This window comes from Macaca mulatta, chromosome 1 (assembly GCF_049350105.2).
Source record: "Macaca mulatta isolate MMU2019108-1 chromosome 1, T2T-MMU8v2.0, whole genome shotgun sequence".
Classification (NCBI taxonomy): Eukaryota; Metazoa; Chordata; class Mammalia; order Primates; family Cercopithecidae; genus Macaca; species Macaca mulatta.
Genome location: NC_133406.1, coordinates 175,226,755 through 175,245,170, shown reverse-complemented (window position 1 = coordinate 175,245,170; position 18,416 = coordinate 175,226,755). Strand labels below are relative to the sequence as shown.

General features: G+C 39.8%; 1 protein-coding gene across 8 annotated transcripts in view; it reads left to right on the top strand.

Annotated features, from left to right (window-relative positions):
• Positions 1–18,416, top strand: part of DNAJC6 (DnaJ heat shock protein family (Hsp40) member C6) — a 157,946-nt gene that overhangs the window by 118,972 nt on the left and 20,558 nt on the right. For all 8 annotated transcript variants that reach the window (XM_077954600.1, XM_015141751.3, XM_077954626.1 and 5 more), the window contains exons 5-13: positions 2,091–2,213; positions 6,869–7,002; positions 8,704–8,898; positions 9,808–9,925; positions 11,339–11,418; positions 12,256–12,449; positions 12,546–12,626; positions 15,446–15,880; positions 17,604–17,738. In XM_077954600.1, coding sequence (XP_077810726.1) covers positions 2,091–2,213; positions 6,869–7,002; positions 8,704–8,898; positions 9,808–9,925; positions 11,339–11,418; positions 12,256–12,449; positions 12,546–12,626; positions 15,446–15,880; positions 17,604–17,738 — 1,495 coding nt within the window. The remainder of the gene's footprint in view (positions 1–2,090; positions 2,214–6,868; positions 7,003–8,703; positions 8,899–9,807; positions 9,926–11,338; positions 11,419–12,255; positions 12,450–12,545; positions 12,627–15,445; positions 15,881–17,603; positions 17,739–18,416) is intronic.

The window sequence follows — 18,416 nt, the reverse complement described above, 5'->3', positions numbered from 1 at the left end:
TAGTCAGTAAGTCATTTCCATTCCTTGAAAACAGACACATCAATGGGGAATATATATGTGGGTAAAGCTTAGACCAGAAACAGCCCTGAATCATGTTGGGTAAAAGGGGCAAGCCATTATAGAGTTTAAATTGACAGAGGCCAGTACTAGATCACCCTGGACTGTTTGGGAGCTATGCCAAAAATTTCAAATACTTTGTTTAATAAACCATACTTGTCCCTCCCAAAGGTATATGAAAGCGGGTAACCTGGAGGTCTCCTGCCATTGCCCCATGGTCATCTTGTAGAAAAAAGTTACACATTAACCAAAAAGAATGGGCTTTCTTGGCAGCCCCAGAGAGAGAAACTCAATGTGTTTGCTTTTAGATGTCAGCTCTACCAAGAGCATAGATAACTTCCCAGTCATATTTTGATTATTTATTATCTGGTTACCAGAAAAGGGCTAATCAAACACATTCCTCCTGCCTCCCTTTCCCATGGTCAAATAGAAGGAATTTGAGACATTTGGGATTGCAGAGCACATTCTGACATCATCTGTATGAAGCCTGTTCTTTCTCCAGAATTCTTTGTCTCAGGAAATAGCACTTCTTGTGTCCTTCTATCCAGCCATTCAAGCTGGAAACCTGGAGTTCAGGCTTAACTCTTTCCTCTCCCTCCCCTGACACACTCTTCAGTACACCTCTCCACATGCACACACTGCCACCATGTATCACCTGTCTTATGTCCAGGTGTCCCACGACCTCTCTATCTCCTGAGTCCCTCAAGTATGTTTGTACCCCACTGCCACTCAGCTAGCCTTAGCCACCATCATCCCTTATTGATACTCCTCACCAACCTCCTGACTGGGCTCCCTACCTTTAAGCTCTTGTTATCCATTTCTATTCTCCATACTGGAGCCTGAAAGATCTTTGGAAATGTAGATCTGAGAGTTGATCTCCTTAAATATTCTCCCAGCTCCTTAAAAAGACTGTATGATCTGGCCCTTCAGTCTATACTCTCACCATGGAGGACTTCATTTTTCTTCAAATATGGCCCATCCTGACTGCAGCACTTTGCATTGGCAGTTACCTGATAAAATAATAATAATTGCCGACATTTATTATCACTCTGGGTGTGTCAGATACTGAGCTAAGCTCTTAAAGTACATGTTCATGTAGTATCCACAGCTGTGTGAGTTACCTAAGAGGTAATGTTCACCACATTTTATGAAGAAAGAAAGGCTTAAAGAGGTTATGAAGTTTGTCCAACTGTAAGCTTCTCCTTGTTGTTTCTTAGCTAAATTAGTAAATATGTAATCAACTGGGGATCATGCCTTAACACTATTTTGAGGCAAATGGTAATGTCAACCAGTGTGCTGTTGTAACATGATGATTTATATTCAGAAGATCTGGGCTGCAGTGCTGGCACTGAGCAGCACTGTGACTCTGGGTAACCTCTGAGAGTCAGTTTTCTCATCTGCAAAATGGGGATTATATTAATACCTGTCTTAGATGATTGTTGCATGGATCAGAGCCAAGCAGGGTTCCTGTAACTTAGTTGATGATCCATAATGTGTGAAAAAATATGCATGTTAAGTGAATGAAAATGCCAAGGGTTTCCCCTGTAAGTTGTATCCTTTGATTAAAAGAGAAAAAAAAAAATAGATCCATGCACAAGCCTGCCTTTGGCTTACTCTGTAGCACTTTTCATGTTTTCATGAGAGCTGGGATAAATCAGAGATGGTGCAGGACTTATAACCCTATAATTAAACATTTGTGGGAAGGTCAAAACATTTTATGCTTAACAGAAATGAAATTCTATGTAACCTCACAGAATCGAAAAAATCCAAGTATGTGCTTGAAATGGTCTAGTTTAATTTAAAATGTGTTTCAAAATGTGTTTTCATACCTTTAAGGAAACAGAATTCTTTAATTTAAAAACTTGCTGTGTTAAACACCCTCTTCTTCATGTATTTGGACCCTGTTCCCACTGTTCCTGCCTGTATTAAGAGAGGATGTGGTATCACTTCCAGAAGATGTTGTTTGGTGTGATACCTGCTTATGAAAAGGAAGTTGCTGGAGGAATTAATTTCCTTTTGCTGTGTTCCCTTAGGTCTCAGAATGCAGTTGGCCCATTAGGCAGGCTCCCAGTCTGCACAACCTTTTTGCTGTGTGTCGGAATATGTATAACTGGCTACTGCAGAATCCCAAAAATGTCTGTGTTGTCCACTGCTTGGTGAGTAACCTTTTGTTGTTGGTGGTGATGGTTTGGTTTGGTTAAATATGGATGAGCCTGTACACAATGGTAGACAGGTAACATTTGAGTTCAATAGGATTTATTGAGCCCATATTTAGGAATTAGATAATGTGAGAGTTGTAAAAATAAGGAAGGGATTTATTATTCTGGACTTAAAGCTTGACTACCAGTGGGAAAGGCAGATGTATACACAACTCACATAGTGTAGGGACTCTAGAATGTGCTAAATATTATAAAGGAGGTAGAAACAGGAGTGATGTGTGCACAGCTAAAAATGCCATTGACTTTTGTGTGAATAAAGTTAACATTAACATATTGGCATATTTATTTTTTCTTCCTGTTTGTGTTTGAATGAAAATAAAAGAAAAAAAATACCTATGTCCTTGTGAGAAATCACATAGATTGACCGTATTTGAGAGCATTCCCACTGGGACTAATGATTTTTCTGACCATCGACTTCCTAGAGTTCCTTTTCCTAACTCTTCTCAGAACTCTTGCCTGTCCTTTACAACTCAACTTTCAGTAAAATCCTTCTGACTCTTGAGTATTTTCACAATACAGACATTCCCATTATATCTAAATGTCTTCTGTGACTTTTAATACCGTATGTCATAATAAGCTCTTCTCCTACATATTTTCCCACTAGACTATTGTAATCTTGCAGGAGGGAACCATGCCTTTTTTAAAACTGTTGTACTCCAGGCATAAAAGGCTTCAGTAAGTGACTGAATACACAAATGGAATCTGAGCATTAATGCTGGAAATTTCATTGCTTCTATAAACTTTAGTGTGTATGTTTTGCTATAGTATTACTTGATGATTCCCCACCCCCTGTCTTTTCTTGAGAGCCAGTTGGCTAAAACAGGAAAGAAACAGGAAGGAAAGTTGAAGAACATTTTTTCTTTCTTTTTGCTTCAAATCTCCAAACTCTTGGCAATAAAGGAAAAACACTTGGTGTTTGTAAGAATTTAATGTTGAAGACCAAAGGATTTTCCTTTCCAAGGCACAGCAGATGGTGCAACAGAACAGATTACTTTTAGGGACTAAGCAGCCTTAAGCACCTTGGTGATTTTCTCTTCACTCAAGAATTTTCTCTAAGTTCAGAGAGCCTACATCTGACAGCTTGATGGAGGAAAGATGACTCAACAGAGACCAGAAACTCCCGGTTCCAGTGATTCTTCATAAAGAATAAAAACCCAATGAAGAAGGAAAAAGAAGAGGCAAACAAAAGATTATGGTTCTACAGGGGTGCTTAATAAACTCGCTCGAAAAGGATATGCATATGTTGAAATCAATACCATGTCTTTGGGAGATGGAATTGAAGCTGGGGGGGGGGAACTTTTTTTCTTTTCTTTTCTTTTCTTTTTTTTTTAAGACGGAGTCTCGCTCTATCGCCAGGCTGGAGTGCAGTAGCACAATCTCGGCTCACTGCAACCTCCACTTCCCGGGTTCGAGTGATTCTCCTGCCTCAGCCTCCTAAGTAGCTGGGACTACAGGCACGCGTCACCACACCCATCTAATTTTTGTATTTTTAGTAGAGACAGTTTTCACCATGTTGGCCAGGATGGTCTCTATCTCTTGACCTTGTGATCCACCTGCCTTGGCCTCCCAAAGTGCTGGGATTACAGGAGTGAGCCACCACGCCTAGCCTCTTATTTTTATCTTAATATACTACTGGTTGTTTTATTAAAAATAATAAGCATAGCTGAGCATAGTGGCTCATGCCTGTAATTCCAGCGCTTTGGGAGACCGAGGTGGGTGGATCACTTGAGGTCAGGAGTTTGAGACCAGCCTGGCCAACATGGTGAAACCCCATCTCTACCAGCCAGGTGTGGTGCTATGTGCCTGTAATCCCAGCTACTCGGGAGGCTGAGGCAGGAGAATCACTTGAACCTGGGAGGTGGAGGTTGCAGTGGACCGAGATAGTGTCATTGCACTCCAGTCTGGGCAACAGAGTAGGATTCTCTCTCAAAATAATAATAATAATAGTGATAATAATAATAATAATAGTAGTATAGTCTTTTAGTAGAAACAAAAACTTTTTAAAAGACTTGCATCACAGGGAAAAAGAGAGGCTACATATCCAAGAGTCATGGATCTGTGAAAAGAGTGTCAGGAAGGCTAAATTCTGAAAATAAATCAGATTAAGAAAAATATCCTTTGTTTAAAACTGTGTTTGCAATAAGGACAACAACAAATTCTTGAGGCACGTGGTATAATCTTAACTCCTTTATTCTGTTTTCTTTATCAGAGGGAACAAATGTCAAACTAGGAAGGATGTAACAATGATACTTAAGACAAAGCTGATGGGTAGCAAGATAGTACGAGAGCCTCACAATCCTTCAAATTAATTCACTCTCAAGGCTTAAATTATGTGACACAATGCCAAAAGCACTTGGAGAAGCAATTATGGATTTCATTTGTAATATGAAGAAACAGGAAGGAGAGGTGCCAGGCAAATGAAGAGAGGAGATTTTTTCCCAAAATATGGAAGGAGGTTGATCCTGGAAAGTTATAGGCTTGTGAACCTGATGGTAATTCAAGGCACAATTCTGAGAAAGTTTTGCACAGATGATTTTAAACTCTTAGCAAAAGGGGAGTCTTCATTGGTTCATTATGAGCACATATAAAACCAACTGAACACTTCACATGACTAATAGACTAGTTGAGATAGTTTATTGGAGTCCTGCAAGATATTTCTTATTTTGTTATAGTCAAGATGGAGAAATTTGGCTAGGTTGTTATATATTTAGTTGAGTTGAGGTTGAATATCTGCTTCCAAAGGTAGGTGATTAATGGATCACCTTTCTCCTGGGAGAAGGTTTTATTTAGTTATTATTTTAATCAACACCTTTGATGAAGATGTGGAAATTCAGCTTATCAATTTTCTTAGAATTATAAAGGTCACATAATGAATTTGGATTTTAAAAGTTCTTGTAGGTTGGTCACTTAACAAAAACTAACAACCTGAAATTAAATACAAGATGAATGTAAAGTCCTGAATTCTGGTTTTAAAAGATTAAACATATTTGCACATTATCTTAACAGATCATCTGGAAAAAAATCTAGGGTTTTAGTGAATAGAGAGAATAATAAAAGCTTATGTTGTTACTTAGCCTGCATTTATACTAGTTTGGCCTGGGGTTATGTTAATACAAGCATAGTGTCCAGAATAAAGAAGATGATATTTCTTCTCTAGTCTGGTCAGAATATATCTCATATCTTGCATTTCACATCTGGGCAGCACATTTAAGGTTGTCATTTTAAAACTTGAATTTGTTTAGAAGAAATGTGCTAAATGACGACATCTCTTAAAATGGAATATCAAATGAGGAAGAATAGAAGGGATTGAGTTCGTTTTAAAAGGGAAATAGAAGCATTGATGGAAAGGGAGAGTATTTCAGATATGTGAAGGACTGCCATAGGGAGAAAGGAATAGGTTTATTTTTTGGTCTTACAAAAGGATGAGGGTCACTGAGTGGAAGCTATGGAGGAATGGAATTCAGCTCAACATATTCAATATAAGGAAGAGCTCTGTAAACTGGAATGGGCTACTTCAAGTAGAAGTAATCTCCCTGTCACTTAAAGTGTTCTAGAAGAGGCTAGGCCACCATCTGTCAGGGATGTTACTGAATTTTGTCTTAATTAGCTTGAGCTGCCATCAAATATACCATAGGCCAGGTGGCTTAAACAACAGAAATGTAGTTCTGGAGGTTGGAAAGTCCAAGATCAAGGTGACTGCAGTTCTTTTCTTTCTTTTTTTCTCTTTTAAGAGATGGGGTTTCACCACGTTGCCTAGGCTGGTCTCGACCTCCTGAGCTCAGGCAATCTGCCCGCCTTGGCCTCCCAAAGTGCTGGGATTACAGACATGAGCCACTGTGCCCAAAGTGCCTGCACTTCTAATGTCTGGTGAGGGCCTGCTTCTGGGGTGGCAGATGGCTGTCTTCTTGTATCTTCACGTGGCCAAAAGCAGAGGGAGATGACAGCAAGCTCTTTTATCTCTTCTTATAAGGGCACATTTCCCATTCATGAGAGCTCCACTCTCCCTACCTAATTACCTCCCCAAAGTCCCACCTCCTAATACCATCACATTGGGGTTAGGATTTCAGCATATGAATTCTGGGGCATACAGACATTTAGTCCATAACAGATTTATTTCTACATTGAATGAAGTTGAATCTGGTGAAGGTTCTTTATTTTATATGAATCTAGGAACATACTTTGCATGAGATACATATATGCCATATCCCAACAAGCAGCATTTACCTAACCTGTGAGCTCTTTACTTCCAGTCCTAAACCAAGAGACTTCAACCATTAATTATGATGCTAACAAGTCCAAAGTTACTTTGAAGTTTATATTATTTTTCAGTAAATATATACAAATCAAGTGTATTTTGCTGGGCTTCTCAGATTAGAGTCAATTTTATTCTAAGGATAAGTCTTTCCTTGCTGCTTTGATTTAAAAAGCTGAAACAAATTTTGGTTTTCAAGTAAATAATTTTTAAATGAAAAGCACCCACAGTTAAGAGGATTTCTCCTCTATCTCTCTCTTAATTGCAAATTCTGCCATTCTCATTGGAGAATGGCTGATTTGATCATGTTCATAATGAATTTATGCATTTTCTTTGACAGGATGGACGGGCAGCATCATCAATTCTGGTTGGTGCTATGTTCATTTTCTGTAATCTCTACTCTACTCCTGGCCCAGCCATTCGATTGCTATATGCCAAGCGACCAGGAATTGGACTTTCACCATCCCATAGGAGGTAAAGTAAGCTAGATGCTGGGTAGGCACAGATGTGGTCTAATTGGTGTCATGTACTGTTTTAAATCTGCCTTATAAATCCTTTCATAAGTTTCTTTTACTTTATCTTTGTGTTAGTCCATTTTCATATTGCTATGAAGAACTACTTGAGACTGGGTAATTTATAAAGAAAAAGAGGTTTAATGGATTCACAGTTCCACATGGCTGGGGAGGCCTCACAATCATGGCGGAAGGCAAAGGAGGAGCAAAGGCACGTCTTACCTGGTGGCAGGCAAGAGAGCGTGTTCAGGGGAACTGCCCTTTATAAAACCATCAGATCTTGTGAGACTTATTCACTGTCATGAGAACAGCATGGGAAAACCTGCCTCCGTGATTCAATTACCTCCCACCGGATCCCTCCCACAACATGTGGGGATTATGGGAGCTACAATTCAAGATGAGATTTGGATGGGGACACAGTCACACTACATCAATCTGGCATTATCCTGAACTATGGAAAAATGGAATTGGATTAGGATATTGGATTGTCATTCAGTTTGTAAGCCCCCATATGAAAATTTATGATGTTAAAATTAGAAGCAAACTTTAAAGAATACTTATGTCCAACTTCCCTCATTTTACAGGTGAGGAAACTGTGTCTCAAGACAGGTTGTGATTTGCCTCAGGTCTAATGCCCAATGGACATAGCCAGAACAACATTCCTCATCCCAAGCTCTAAGACCAGTCCCTTTTTGTTTTATTACACGGGTCTTTATTGAAAAACAGCAGTAGCTGGTTATACTTATCACTGGTGATCCTCCTGTGGGGAACATGATTAACAAAGGGAAATGCAAAAATACATAGAGAATAAAGCATTTTAAAATTCACTTTTTCTTGTAACTCTGATATAGAAATAAAATAGATTACAAAAGATAATCTGAAAAATGGAATAAAAAAGAAAACGTTTTTAGATAACATTCATTTTTCTTTCCTTTAATCACAATTTCTTCATTTTTAAAAAAATTGCATCTCTTTAACTTTTTGGATTAAAAGTGCTTCTGATGATAAAATTCTAAAATTTATCCAAATCCGAATTTTAGCTGATAAATTAGATCTGCTAGATAAAATAGGAATAGATGTTCAAATATTGAAGTACTATAAAACTCCCATAAGCTTTTTGATTTAATAAATACCCTATTATCAGTTCATTGGGGAAGTACAGCAATCTCAGTAGACAAAATCTTTCCTAAATTATTGGTCGCATTATCTTTTGCTAGTTAATGTTTAATAAATTAATAGAATGGGTCGGGTGCGGTGGCTTATGCCTGTAATCCCAACACTTTGGGAGGCCAAGTGGGGTGGATCACGAGGTCAGAAGATCAAGAACATCCTGGCCAACACGGCAAAACCCCGTCTCTACTAAAAATACAAAAATTAGCTGGGTGTGGTGGCGGGTACCTGTGGTCCCAGCTACTAGAGAGGCTGAGGCAGGAGAATGGTGTGAACCCAGGAGGCAGAGCTTGCAGTGAGCTGAGATCATGCCAATGCACTGCAGCCTAGGTGACAGAGTGAGACTCCATCTCAAAAAAAAAAAAAAAAAAGGAAATTAATAGAATAAATTTTTATTATAACAATAATTTGCAAGAAGAATCTTCATAGCAAATATTGATTGCTTGCTCCTCCTGGTGTGATGGGCCCCAACAGAGCCAATCTTCTGTTTCAGATACCTGGGCTATATGTGTGACCTACTCGCAGACAAGCCCTACTGCCCTCACTTCAAACCTCTCACAATTAAGTCGATCACTGTCAGTCCAATACCCTTTTTCAACAAACAGAGGAATGGATGTCGCCCTTACTGTGATGTACTCATTGGAGAAACCAAAATATATTCAACTTGCACAGATTTTGAACGAATGAAGTAAGTCATGATACTTTACTTCTTCCTGTGTACTTCTCAATTCTTGTGTAAATGAGCAGGAATGAGTTGAATCATATTCTTCTTGCAAGACTATATCATTGTGAAATAGTTGATATATAAAAAATGTTCAACATCAGTGGTAATCCTAGAAAAGTACAAATAAATCAGGGGATGCCATGACCCCTTTTCAAATCAAATGGTGATATAGGCTAACGGACTAGCATGAGCTATATAGAGGATTAAGACAGTGGAGGGGAACACAGGACACCTGCTCATTGAAGGAGGAGATGGCCTTGATGGGATTAGGTGAGGGTAATGGAAGAATTACTGATGAATGAGGTTTCTAAGTGAGCAACTAGGTAGATGGTGATGTAATTAAAGAAGTTATAGAATCCATAATAGACAGCAGGTGCCAGTGGATGGTCATAGGGGATGTGGAGGGAAGGGAATGGGTGGTAATGTAAAATGAAATTAGTTTGGAATAGATTGAATTTGAGGATTGGCATCCAAGACTTTCACAGAGCATGACATTTCTGTTTGTATCCTGATCTCCAGTGGATTTTTTGTTCCCTTTATCTCTGCTTTTACTATTAATTTAAAGTTAAGAAAAGGCAAATACATGGGGGCTAGATGCATTTGAGGAAAATGAAATCTGCAAAGCAGGCATGGGCAATTGCAGTCCAGATGGGATGCAGAGAGGGGGCCTGGCATTAGACCAGCACCATCCCACTGTACAACCAGTTGGCACTGGCTGCACTCCTGTTTTTTGCTCAAGATAGTAAATAGTTTCTGGGTCCAGGCCTGGGCAAACAGGCCTCTAGGCCAGAGCCACAGAGGACTATACCTGTGTCTGTGTGATTGTACCTGATTGGACTCTCTTTCAATGTATATTTTGGTCTGTGTTTACAGAGAATATCGTGTCCAAGATGGAAAAATCTTCATTCCCTTGAACATCACTGTGCAAGGAGATGTGGTCGTTTCCATGTATCACTTGAGGTCAACCATTGGGAGCCGGCTACAGGCTAAGGTATGGTTTTAGGAAGAATCATGGCATAAGCTCATCTGAGTCTTCAATAGGAGTATTTCTGAATCTTTTCTCCCCATCACTTTGGGCTCGAGTGACTTATAGTTTTAGAATGAGAAAGAGTCTTTAAAGATTGCTTAGCTCATCTCCTTCATCTTACAGGGGAAGAACTGAGACTTAGAGAGGTTATGACTTGCTCAAAGTCCTTGGCATGATGTCTGTGCCAGAGGGTGGCAGCCCTGGAACTCTTAGCAACCCATGCTCTTTAGAAGCCTGTGCTTTTCTTATAGTGCTCCATTTGGATCAGTGTAAGGGAAGACATTTCTACTGAGGATGTGGAATTAGGGATTGTATTTTTTCAGTTTTAGAAATTGAGATAAAACTACATAACACAGAAGTCACCCTTTTAAAGTATACAATGCAGTTGTTCTTAGTATATTCAAAAGGCTGTGCAAACATCACTACTATCTAATTCCAGAACATTTTCATCACCCACAAAAGATACCCTGTACCTACTAGTAGTCACTTCCTATTCCCTCTCCTCCATCTCCTGGCAACCACTGATCTACTTTCTGTCTCTATGGGTTTGTCTATTTGGGACATTTTATATAATGGAATCATATAGTACGTGGCCTTTTGAGGCTTCCTTCTCTCACTTAGCATAATGTTTTTGAAGCTGATCATGTTATAGCATGTGTCAGTACTTCATTATTTTATATGGACAAATATTATTCCATTGTAATGTCACGATTTATTAATCTCAGTTGATAATCTCAGTTAATAATCATCAGTTGGTGAACATTTGGGATATTGCCATTTTTTTGCTAATAGGAATAATGTGACAAGTAACTGTGTTTTGATTCATCACATATTGGTTAAGTGAGTGCTTTGTGCCAGCCATTGTTGAGGTTTTTAGGATTGACAAGAGTGAGATTATGTCTCTGCCTTTAAGGGACTCACTTTCGCAAGGGAAATCCATACAAGTAGGAATATGCATGATACCATATTAGAGGGAGGATGAGGTGTTATAATGGGAGCAGTTTGTTTTAGCCAGCAGTGGCCTAGAAAGGCTACAGAGAGAATATGAACTTTCAAGACATGCCTTAAAGGATGAGTTCATTGGGTTGGAACAGGGCATCCTGGGTAGAAGGAATGCAATGAGTCAAAATATGCCCGTGTGCAAGAACATAGTACTTAGCAGATGAGAAAATGGTTTGCTGAGGCGGAGTTCAAGGAGAGGAGAGGCTGGAAATGAAGCTGAGCCTATTCTAACTGGGGCGGTCATTTAATATCTATAGTAAACACAAATTCAGATATTGAAACAGTTGAAGGTACATGGCTCCCAAAAATCTAATCTTTTGATCAGAGTCCCTTTTCGCTGATTGATTGTAACGTGCTGCTCTCATGTATTTTTAGGTGACCAACACGCAGATATTCCAGCTTCAGTTTCACACTGGATTCATACCACTGGACACAACAGTTTTAAAATTCACCAAGTAAGGAATGGTTGGGCCAAAATTCTGTTTGAATCAAAGTAGCTGTGAAGTGCTGAGGCTCCATAGCACTAGGCTGTAGCATCCCCTGGAATCCTGTGCTGCTAGACTACTGAGTGTCACTCAGTAGCACAGAGAGGCTGTGGGCATTCCAAAGCTTTCAGTTGGATATGATTTCTCTTCAGAAGTACAAAGGGACCAAAGACTTCAAATAGAAAGGTCTAAAATTCTATGTGAGGGAATAAGGGTAAACAAAGCGGGACAAAGTATCACTACTTTTGATCCTTTGCATCTGTGTATCCCCTTGTGTTTTCCAGTGGGGATGGCAGTTTAATCAGTGGTATGATATCAGCAATGACGCATCAGAATAGATGCCCTGCCATAGCACTGAAGTAGGCTTCTGGAGGACCTTTCTGCAACGACATTAACCTATCTCATAGTGTGGTCTAGGTGAACTCAGGTGTGGGGGTGGCTAAAGCTAGGGTGGAGTTGCTGGGGCCAGGATAGGAGTAGATGTTTAAGGGCTCAGGGCAGTGGCTGTGGGCCTATTGCACTATTTTAATAATGGATTTTGCCATGCCAGTCACATCAGCCCTGCTTTCTAGAATGCTTTTACATGCAGTAGCATCCAAATTTGTTGAGCAGGCATTCTCCTCTTTTCTCTAGATTAGGAAACTGAAGCTCAGAAAAGTAAAGTAACTTATCTGGTTATGATTGAGTCTTATTTAGAAATGAGTCTTAGATTTAACCTAAGAGTCAACCTAAGACAACTTCTGTGCCAAATATCATACCAATTCCATTGTTTTTCACTGAACTTATCTTTTTTAAATCCCTATTTAGGCCTGAGTTAGATGCATGCGATGTACCAGAAAAATATCCTCAGCTATTTCAGGTGACACTGGATGTAGAACTACAGCCCCATGACAAAGTAATAGACTTAACTCCTCCGTGGGAACATTACTGCACAAAAGATGTCAATCCCAGCATCCTCTTCTCTTCTCACCAGGAACATCAAGATACGCTGGCCTTAGGAGGTATGAGTCACCTGATGGTTTTGTTTTTCAGGATGAACATCTCTGTTATTTATTTCCTGTGTCTCATTGATGCTACATGGTCTTTTTGTCTTTCAGGGCAGGCTCCAATAGATATCCCGCCAGACAACCCCAGGCATTACGGACAAAGTGGTTTCTTTGCCTCTCTCTGTTGGCAAGGTATTTACAAGTGTTTCTTTAAGTCACATGGTTTGATGATTATGTATTTCTTCTGTAAAGATGTTGGCCCTAGAAGCAAACTAAAGTAAATCAGCACTTAGAGGTTATTTAAGCAAGGCACATGGACTCCCACCTGTAAGCCCAGCACTTTGGAAAGCCAGAACAGGAAGACCAGGAGTTCAAGACCAGCCCAGGCAATATAGCGAGACCCTATATCTACAAAAAATTTAAAACATTAGGTGGGAGTGGTGGCAAATGCCTGTAGTCCTAGCTATATCAGAGGCTGAGGTAGGAAGACTGCTTGAGCCCAGGAGTTCAAGGTTGCAGTGAGCTATGATTGCACCACTGCACTGTATTCTAGGTGACAGAGCAAGACTCCATCTCTAAAAAAAGTTTTTTTAATTAAAAAAATTTTAAAAAGACATCATTCAAGTTTACATCCTTCCAATTCATTTCCTGTTCAAATCAGGCAGCTTCCCTACTTTCAACTCAATAGATGCTCTTAGACTGATGCAAAAGGTCATTTTAAACTGAATTCTCCCTTCTCTATCTATGCTGTGTTTTTGGTCACATCTTTTCTGGACTAACAAATAAGTGTGATTTTTTTATGGTCTCCCTTTAGATTGCTGCCTCTGTAATGAGATTAACACAGGATTCTATCTTCTGCTCTCAACTAAATATTATAAAAAGATAAAAATCAGCATTTCCCTCGGGAGCCTTAACCACTAGCAGGGCAGAACTGAGCTTACCCTGCTGCACAGAAAGCATACACTTGGCCTATATATCTCTGCTCTTGCTTTAACAACCATACCAAAAATAAGGACTTGATTACTGTGTTCTTTTCTCTCAAACCTGGAGATATTTTCAGAATCTTTCTCAATATAAAACTTCCAACTGCTGCCAGCAGTAGCCTGACATTGGCATCCTAACCAATACCCATTGGCCGTCCTTGCTTTAGAGCTGGCTGGGATTAACTGTGAGATTCAGTGTAGAGGTGGGTAGTCAGGGTTTGGGTATGAAAGGGGTAGGAAACTGGCTGTGGTGATGGTCTATCTGAAATTCTCCTGATTGACCTTCCTCTGATGTGTGAATGTAAGACAATATTCCCATTGCCTGCAGGTTTCAGTTTGATGAAAAAGGTGTTCATAAAATTCCTTTGAATTGAAAAACTTACTTTCAGAATTTTCTTTTGAGAAATGGAACTAGCAAATCCTCCAGAACCCAGTGGTATCTGGACAGTAGGTAGATTTCTCATCCCCTGTGGACTTTTCTTACCTCTTATTTTCCTCACAGTGAGGGCTTTTAATATAGCTTCACTCTTAACCTCTCCACTGTCATTTTAGTAAATAATTTAGAGATAATTCCTGTAGGCTCTGAAATAGGCTTTAGCATAGATGCACAGTCTCTTGTCTGAACCTCTCAGAGCCAGGTATGTTTAGGAATGCAGAATTTTTTGGATTTTAGAAGGGTGATACGGTACATAAACTGATACAACTCGACATCCCACGTGGTATCTCAGACAATAACCTATAATCAAACATATTAATATTTCTGCAGTGGAACATATAAATAATAGCCTTAAGTGAGATAAGTGAAGGCTATAAGTATCTTCATATTCATTCCTGTCAGTTTTCCACGAATTGAATTCATGCCAAACTTAGGAAAGCCTTGCCCTTTTCATAGCTTATTACATTTTAGAATTTGGAATAAAGGATGTGGATCCATACTTGATTTGGAATGTGGGTCTATCTGGCATTAAATATCAAAATTTTGTGGGAAGATCTGTCTCAGGGAGGGCTTGGAAAGTCACTCCTTCCCCAGAGGAGGCCTCTTTCCTGCTGCTCATTTTGTGCTGAAAGTACCCCTTTCAAGCTGGTATAGGAACCTTTCACAGCAGAGCCCTTCTTTTCACTTTTTAAATGTGTGGTTCACTTCTGCTCCAGACTGTTGGAAAAAGGATTTGCTTTTGGCTACAGGACACATGAGAAGTAAAGACAGTAAGAAGTGTCAGCAAAGGACTAGCAGATAATGGTTTGTACCCCCGCCACCACCTCCCCCACCAAAGCACCTAACGTAGTGCCTGAAAAAAAAAATCAACACTTAGGTACTACTTACTATTGATTGGACTGATTTATAATATCATCTCATATATTTCTCACAGTAGCCTGTGAGTTAGGTACTGTTTATTTATTTAGACACAGTTTCACTCTATAGCCCAGCCTGGAGTACAATGGCATGATCTTGGCTCATTGCAACCTCGCCTCCCGGGTTCAAGCAATTCTCATGCCTCAGCCTCCCGAGTAGCTGGGATTACAGGCACATGCCACGATGTACAGCTAATTTTTGTATTATTAGTAGAGATGGGGTTTCACCATGTTGGCCAAGCTGGTTTCAAACTCCTTACCTCAAGTGATCCTATCTCAACCTCCTAAAGTGCTGGGATTATAGGCGTGAGCCACCATTCCTGGCCATTAGGTACAATTTGTTATCCCCACTTTGCTGAGGAGGAAATCAAGGCACAGAGAAGTAAAGTAAATTGCCCAGTGTCATAGAGCCAGTGAGTAGTGGAACTGAGATTCAGTCCTAGGCTGGCTCCAGAGTTCCTGCTCCTTATCCCTATACTCTACTTCCTCTCAGATGCTCAACAAGTGGTATTTGAATATAACGTGAAAGACATCAAGTGTTCCACTGGTTGGGGTCTGAAAGCACTCTTTGCTCAGGGCTGAATCCTCTGTCTTTCTGGAATTATATACATATAACAAAAACCAACAATGCTATGGTCAACAACTAATCTCTTACGGTATACTGGCCTTCCTCAGATCAGAAATCAGAGAAGTCATTCTGTGAGGAGGACCACGCTGCCCTAGTGAACCAGGAAAGTGAGCAGTCAGACGATGAACTTCTGACACTTTCCAGTCCGCATGGCAATGCCAATGGTGACAAGCCTCATGGAGTCAAGAAGCCCAGCAAAAAGCAGCAGGAGCCAGCAGCCCCTCCACCCCCTGAGGATGTGGACCTTTTGGGCCTGGAAGGGTCTGCAGTGAGTAACAGCTTCTCTCCACCAGTGGCTCCTCCCACCAATTCTGAACTACTGAGTGACCTGTTTGGGGGTGGAGGTGCAGCTGGTCCCACCCAGGCTGGACAGTCAGGAGTGGAAGATGTGTTTCATCCTAGTGGACCTGCGTCTACCCAGTCAACACCACGCCGCTCTGCCACCTCCACCTCCGCGTCTCCAACCCTAAGAGTGGGAGAAGGTAATTTTTTCTATGTTGCACTGTGCCTCTCAGATTTGAATTCTAATCTTTGGCCAAAGAGGTGGAAATGAACTTTCCTAATAAGCTAGACTTTTTTGATTTCACTGAAAGTCCTTTAGATGTCTGTATCTTTATTTAAATAGAAAGCATAAGAGAAAATAGAAATATTGTCCATTTGGGTAGCACACTAAGGTAGTGTAAGAGTGGACGTTTGAGCTTCACACTCTTACTTCTAATTTTCTTTGTTTAGCACTTCAACCCCTGAGCTGCATTAGTTATGTCTGCTTAAACATATTGATTGATGAATTATTGTTGATAAAATTAAGTAGTATTTATGAGGTATTTACTATTTGCCATACATGGAATTTAATACTAAAAATGATTTAATTCTCATAGAAACCCAATAAGCAAGTGCTATTTTTATCCTCATTTTATAGTTGAGGAAATGGAAGCATAGAATTAAATCAGTAGCATAGGTTTATATGACTAATAATTGATAAGTACAGCTCCTGAAGAACCAACTCAAACCAGCTACCCCTTGGTCCTGTCACCATTAACCAAGATGACTTCACATTAGGAAGGGTAAAGAGAAATGTCTCAACTCTTCAGGCCTATAGTATCCTACAGGAACATTTTTCCCCCAAGCATGTCCTTCCCAGAAGGCTGTGGGCTGGTCTTGACTTGTGATAGTTCAGCTGGAGGCATCCTTCATGAGTGTGGGTCTCAGAATTACAGAGTATTGGTATTGAGGCTCAAGCTCCGATGTTAGTTATTGGTGGAGCCAGGATGTGAACTCAGGTGCCCTGAATCCTATGCCAAGGCTATTTCCTCTGTACTTCACTTCCTTCCCTACAGTTTTAACTTGCCAAAGTGAAAAAAAACTCTGTCAGGAAAACAGTTTCCAAGATCCAAGATAGCACAGTACTCGATGATTGCATTTTAAGACTATGTACCTGGTGTGACTCTCACGATTTCATTCATCATAGTTTCAGGCAGCTAGTGGCATTCCAGTACCAGAACGGGCCTTAGACATCAGTTAATTCTGTGCCTCATGTTATAGACAATGAAACCGAGGCTTAGATGTATTGATTGACCTGTCCGAGGATACCCACTGGATTAGTGGCATACCCAGGTCTAGAATGCAAATATTCTATACCCCCAGAGGAAGTAGAAAGAACACCAAATCTAGAGTTAAAGACCTGGATTTGAATCCCAGGACTAACACTTAACTATCTGTGTAACATTAGTGAAAAATCTTCTCAGTTGTAAAATGGGGATCATACTTACATATTAGCATTGTTGCAAAGACTAAATTTTGAGCTCTTGTCTTGTGGTATTGGGCAGTTTCAGCTATTGGAGAGTGCCCCTAGTTTAACATAAATTGATATTTTAAATGTACTAAGTATGGTAAGAAGGGATGAGGCTAGTTAACAAATAAATCCTGCTCTTAAAACCGAGGTAGGATATATGGCTTAATATGTTTTCAGCTAAGACTTCATTGGCATAATGCTCTCCTAACATCTGCTGGGCAGCAGATTAGCCTTGTGTAGCAGCAATGGTATCAACTGTGGTTCATCCAGCAGATAAGTCCAGACTACTCCTTTGTCCACAAAGATAGGAAATTCTTGGAGTCCACTGTTAGCCCTGCATGAAGTGACAATTCTTTGACATTTAGTGAGTGAACTCATGGGACAAATAAATATATTTTCCCATTGTTTTCTAGGTGCCACCTTTGACCCATTTGGAGCACCTTCCAAACCATCAGGTCAGGATTTGCTGGGTTCTTTTCTGAACACATCCAGTGCTTCCAGTGACCCGTTCCTCCAGCCCACAAGAAGTCCTTCGCCCACAGTACATGGTAAGGAAATATTTTATATTGTATTCAGTGGAACATAGTTTTCTGCAAGATGTCAGTAAATGCTCATATATAAAAGCACCCTGTGGGTGCTTTTTTTGGTAAAAGCTTCCTCACACATCTCTGTTTTTGAAATTAACAACTCACCTTAACATATCAAAAGCTCTGGGCTGTCTTACAGGACAGAAACCTGCTTAAGTTTGTTTAGCTCTGCTTTCCTGTTTGACTATGGTATCCTTTTTTGCATTAGAGCTACCTGGACAGAATCATAAATGACCCTTGATTGTAGGACATATAATTATTTTATATACCAATAAGAAAGAAAACACTGCCACTATGAAATGACTGGAAGATACTTCTTGGTTAGAGAAATCTTTGAAATGTGGAAAAATATGTCCTAAATCAATAAAATATGTTAGTAGTCCACAAAATTGGTATTCCAAAGAACAAAGTTTGGGATATGGTAGCCTCTAGTTACGTGTGGCTGTTGATGACTCGAAATGTGGGTGATCTGATTTGAGATGCACTCCAAGTATAAAATATATACCAGATTTCAAAACTTAGTACATAAAAAGCATGTGAAGCATCTGATCGATATTTTTATATTGATCATTTATTAACATAATATTTTGAACATACTGGATTAAACTATATTATTAAAAATAATTTCAATAGTGTCTT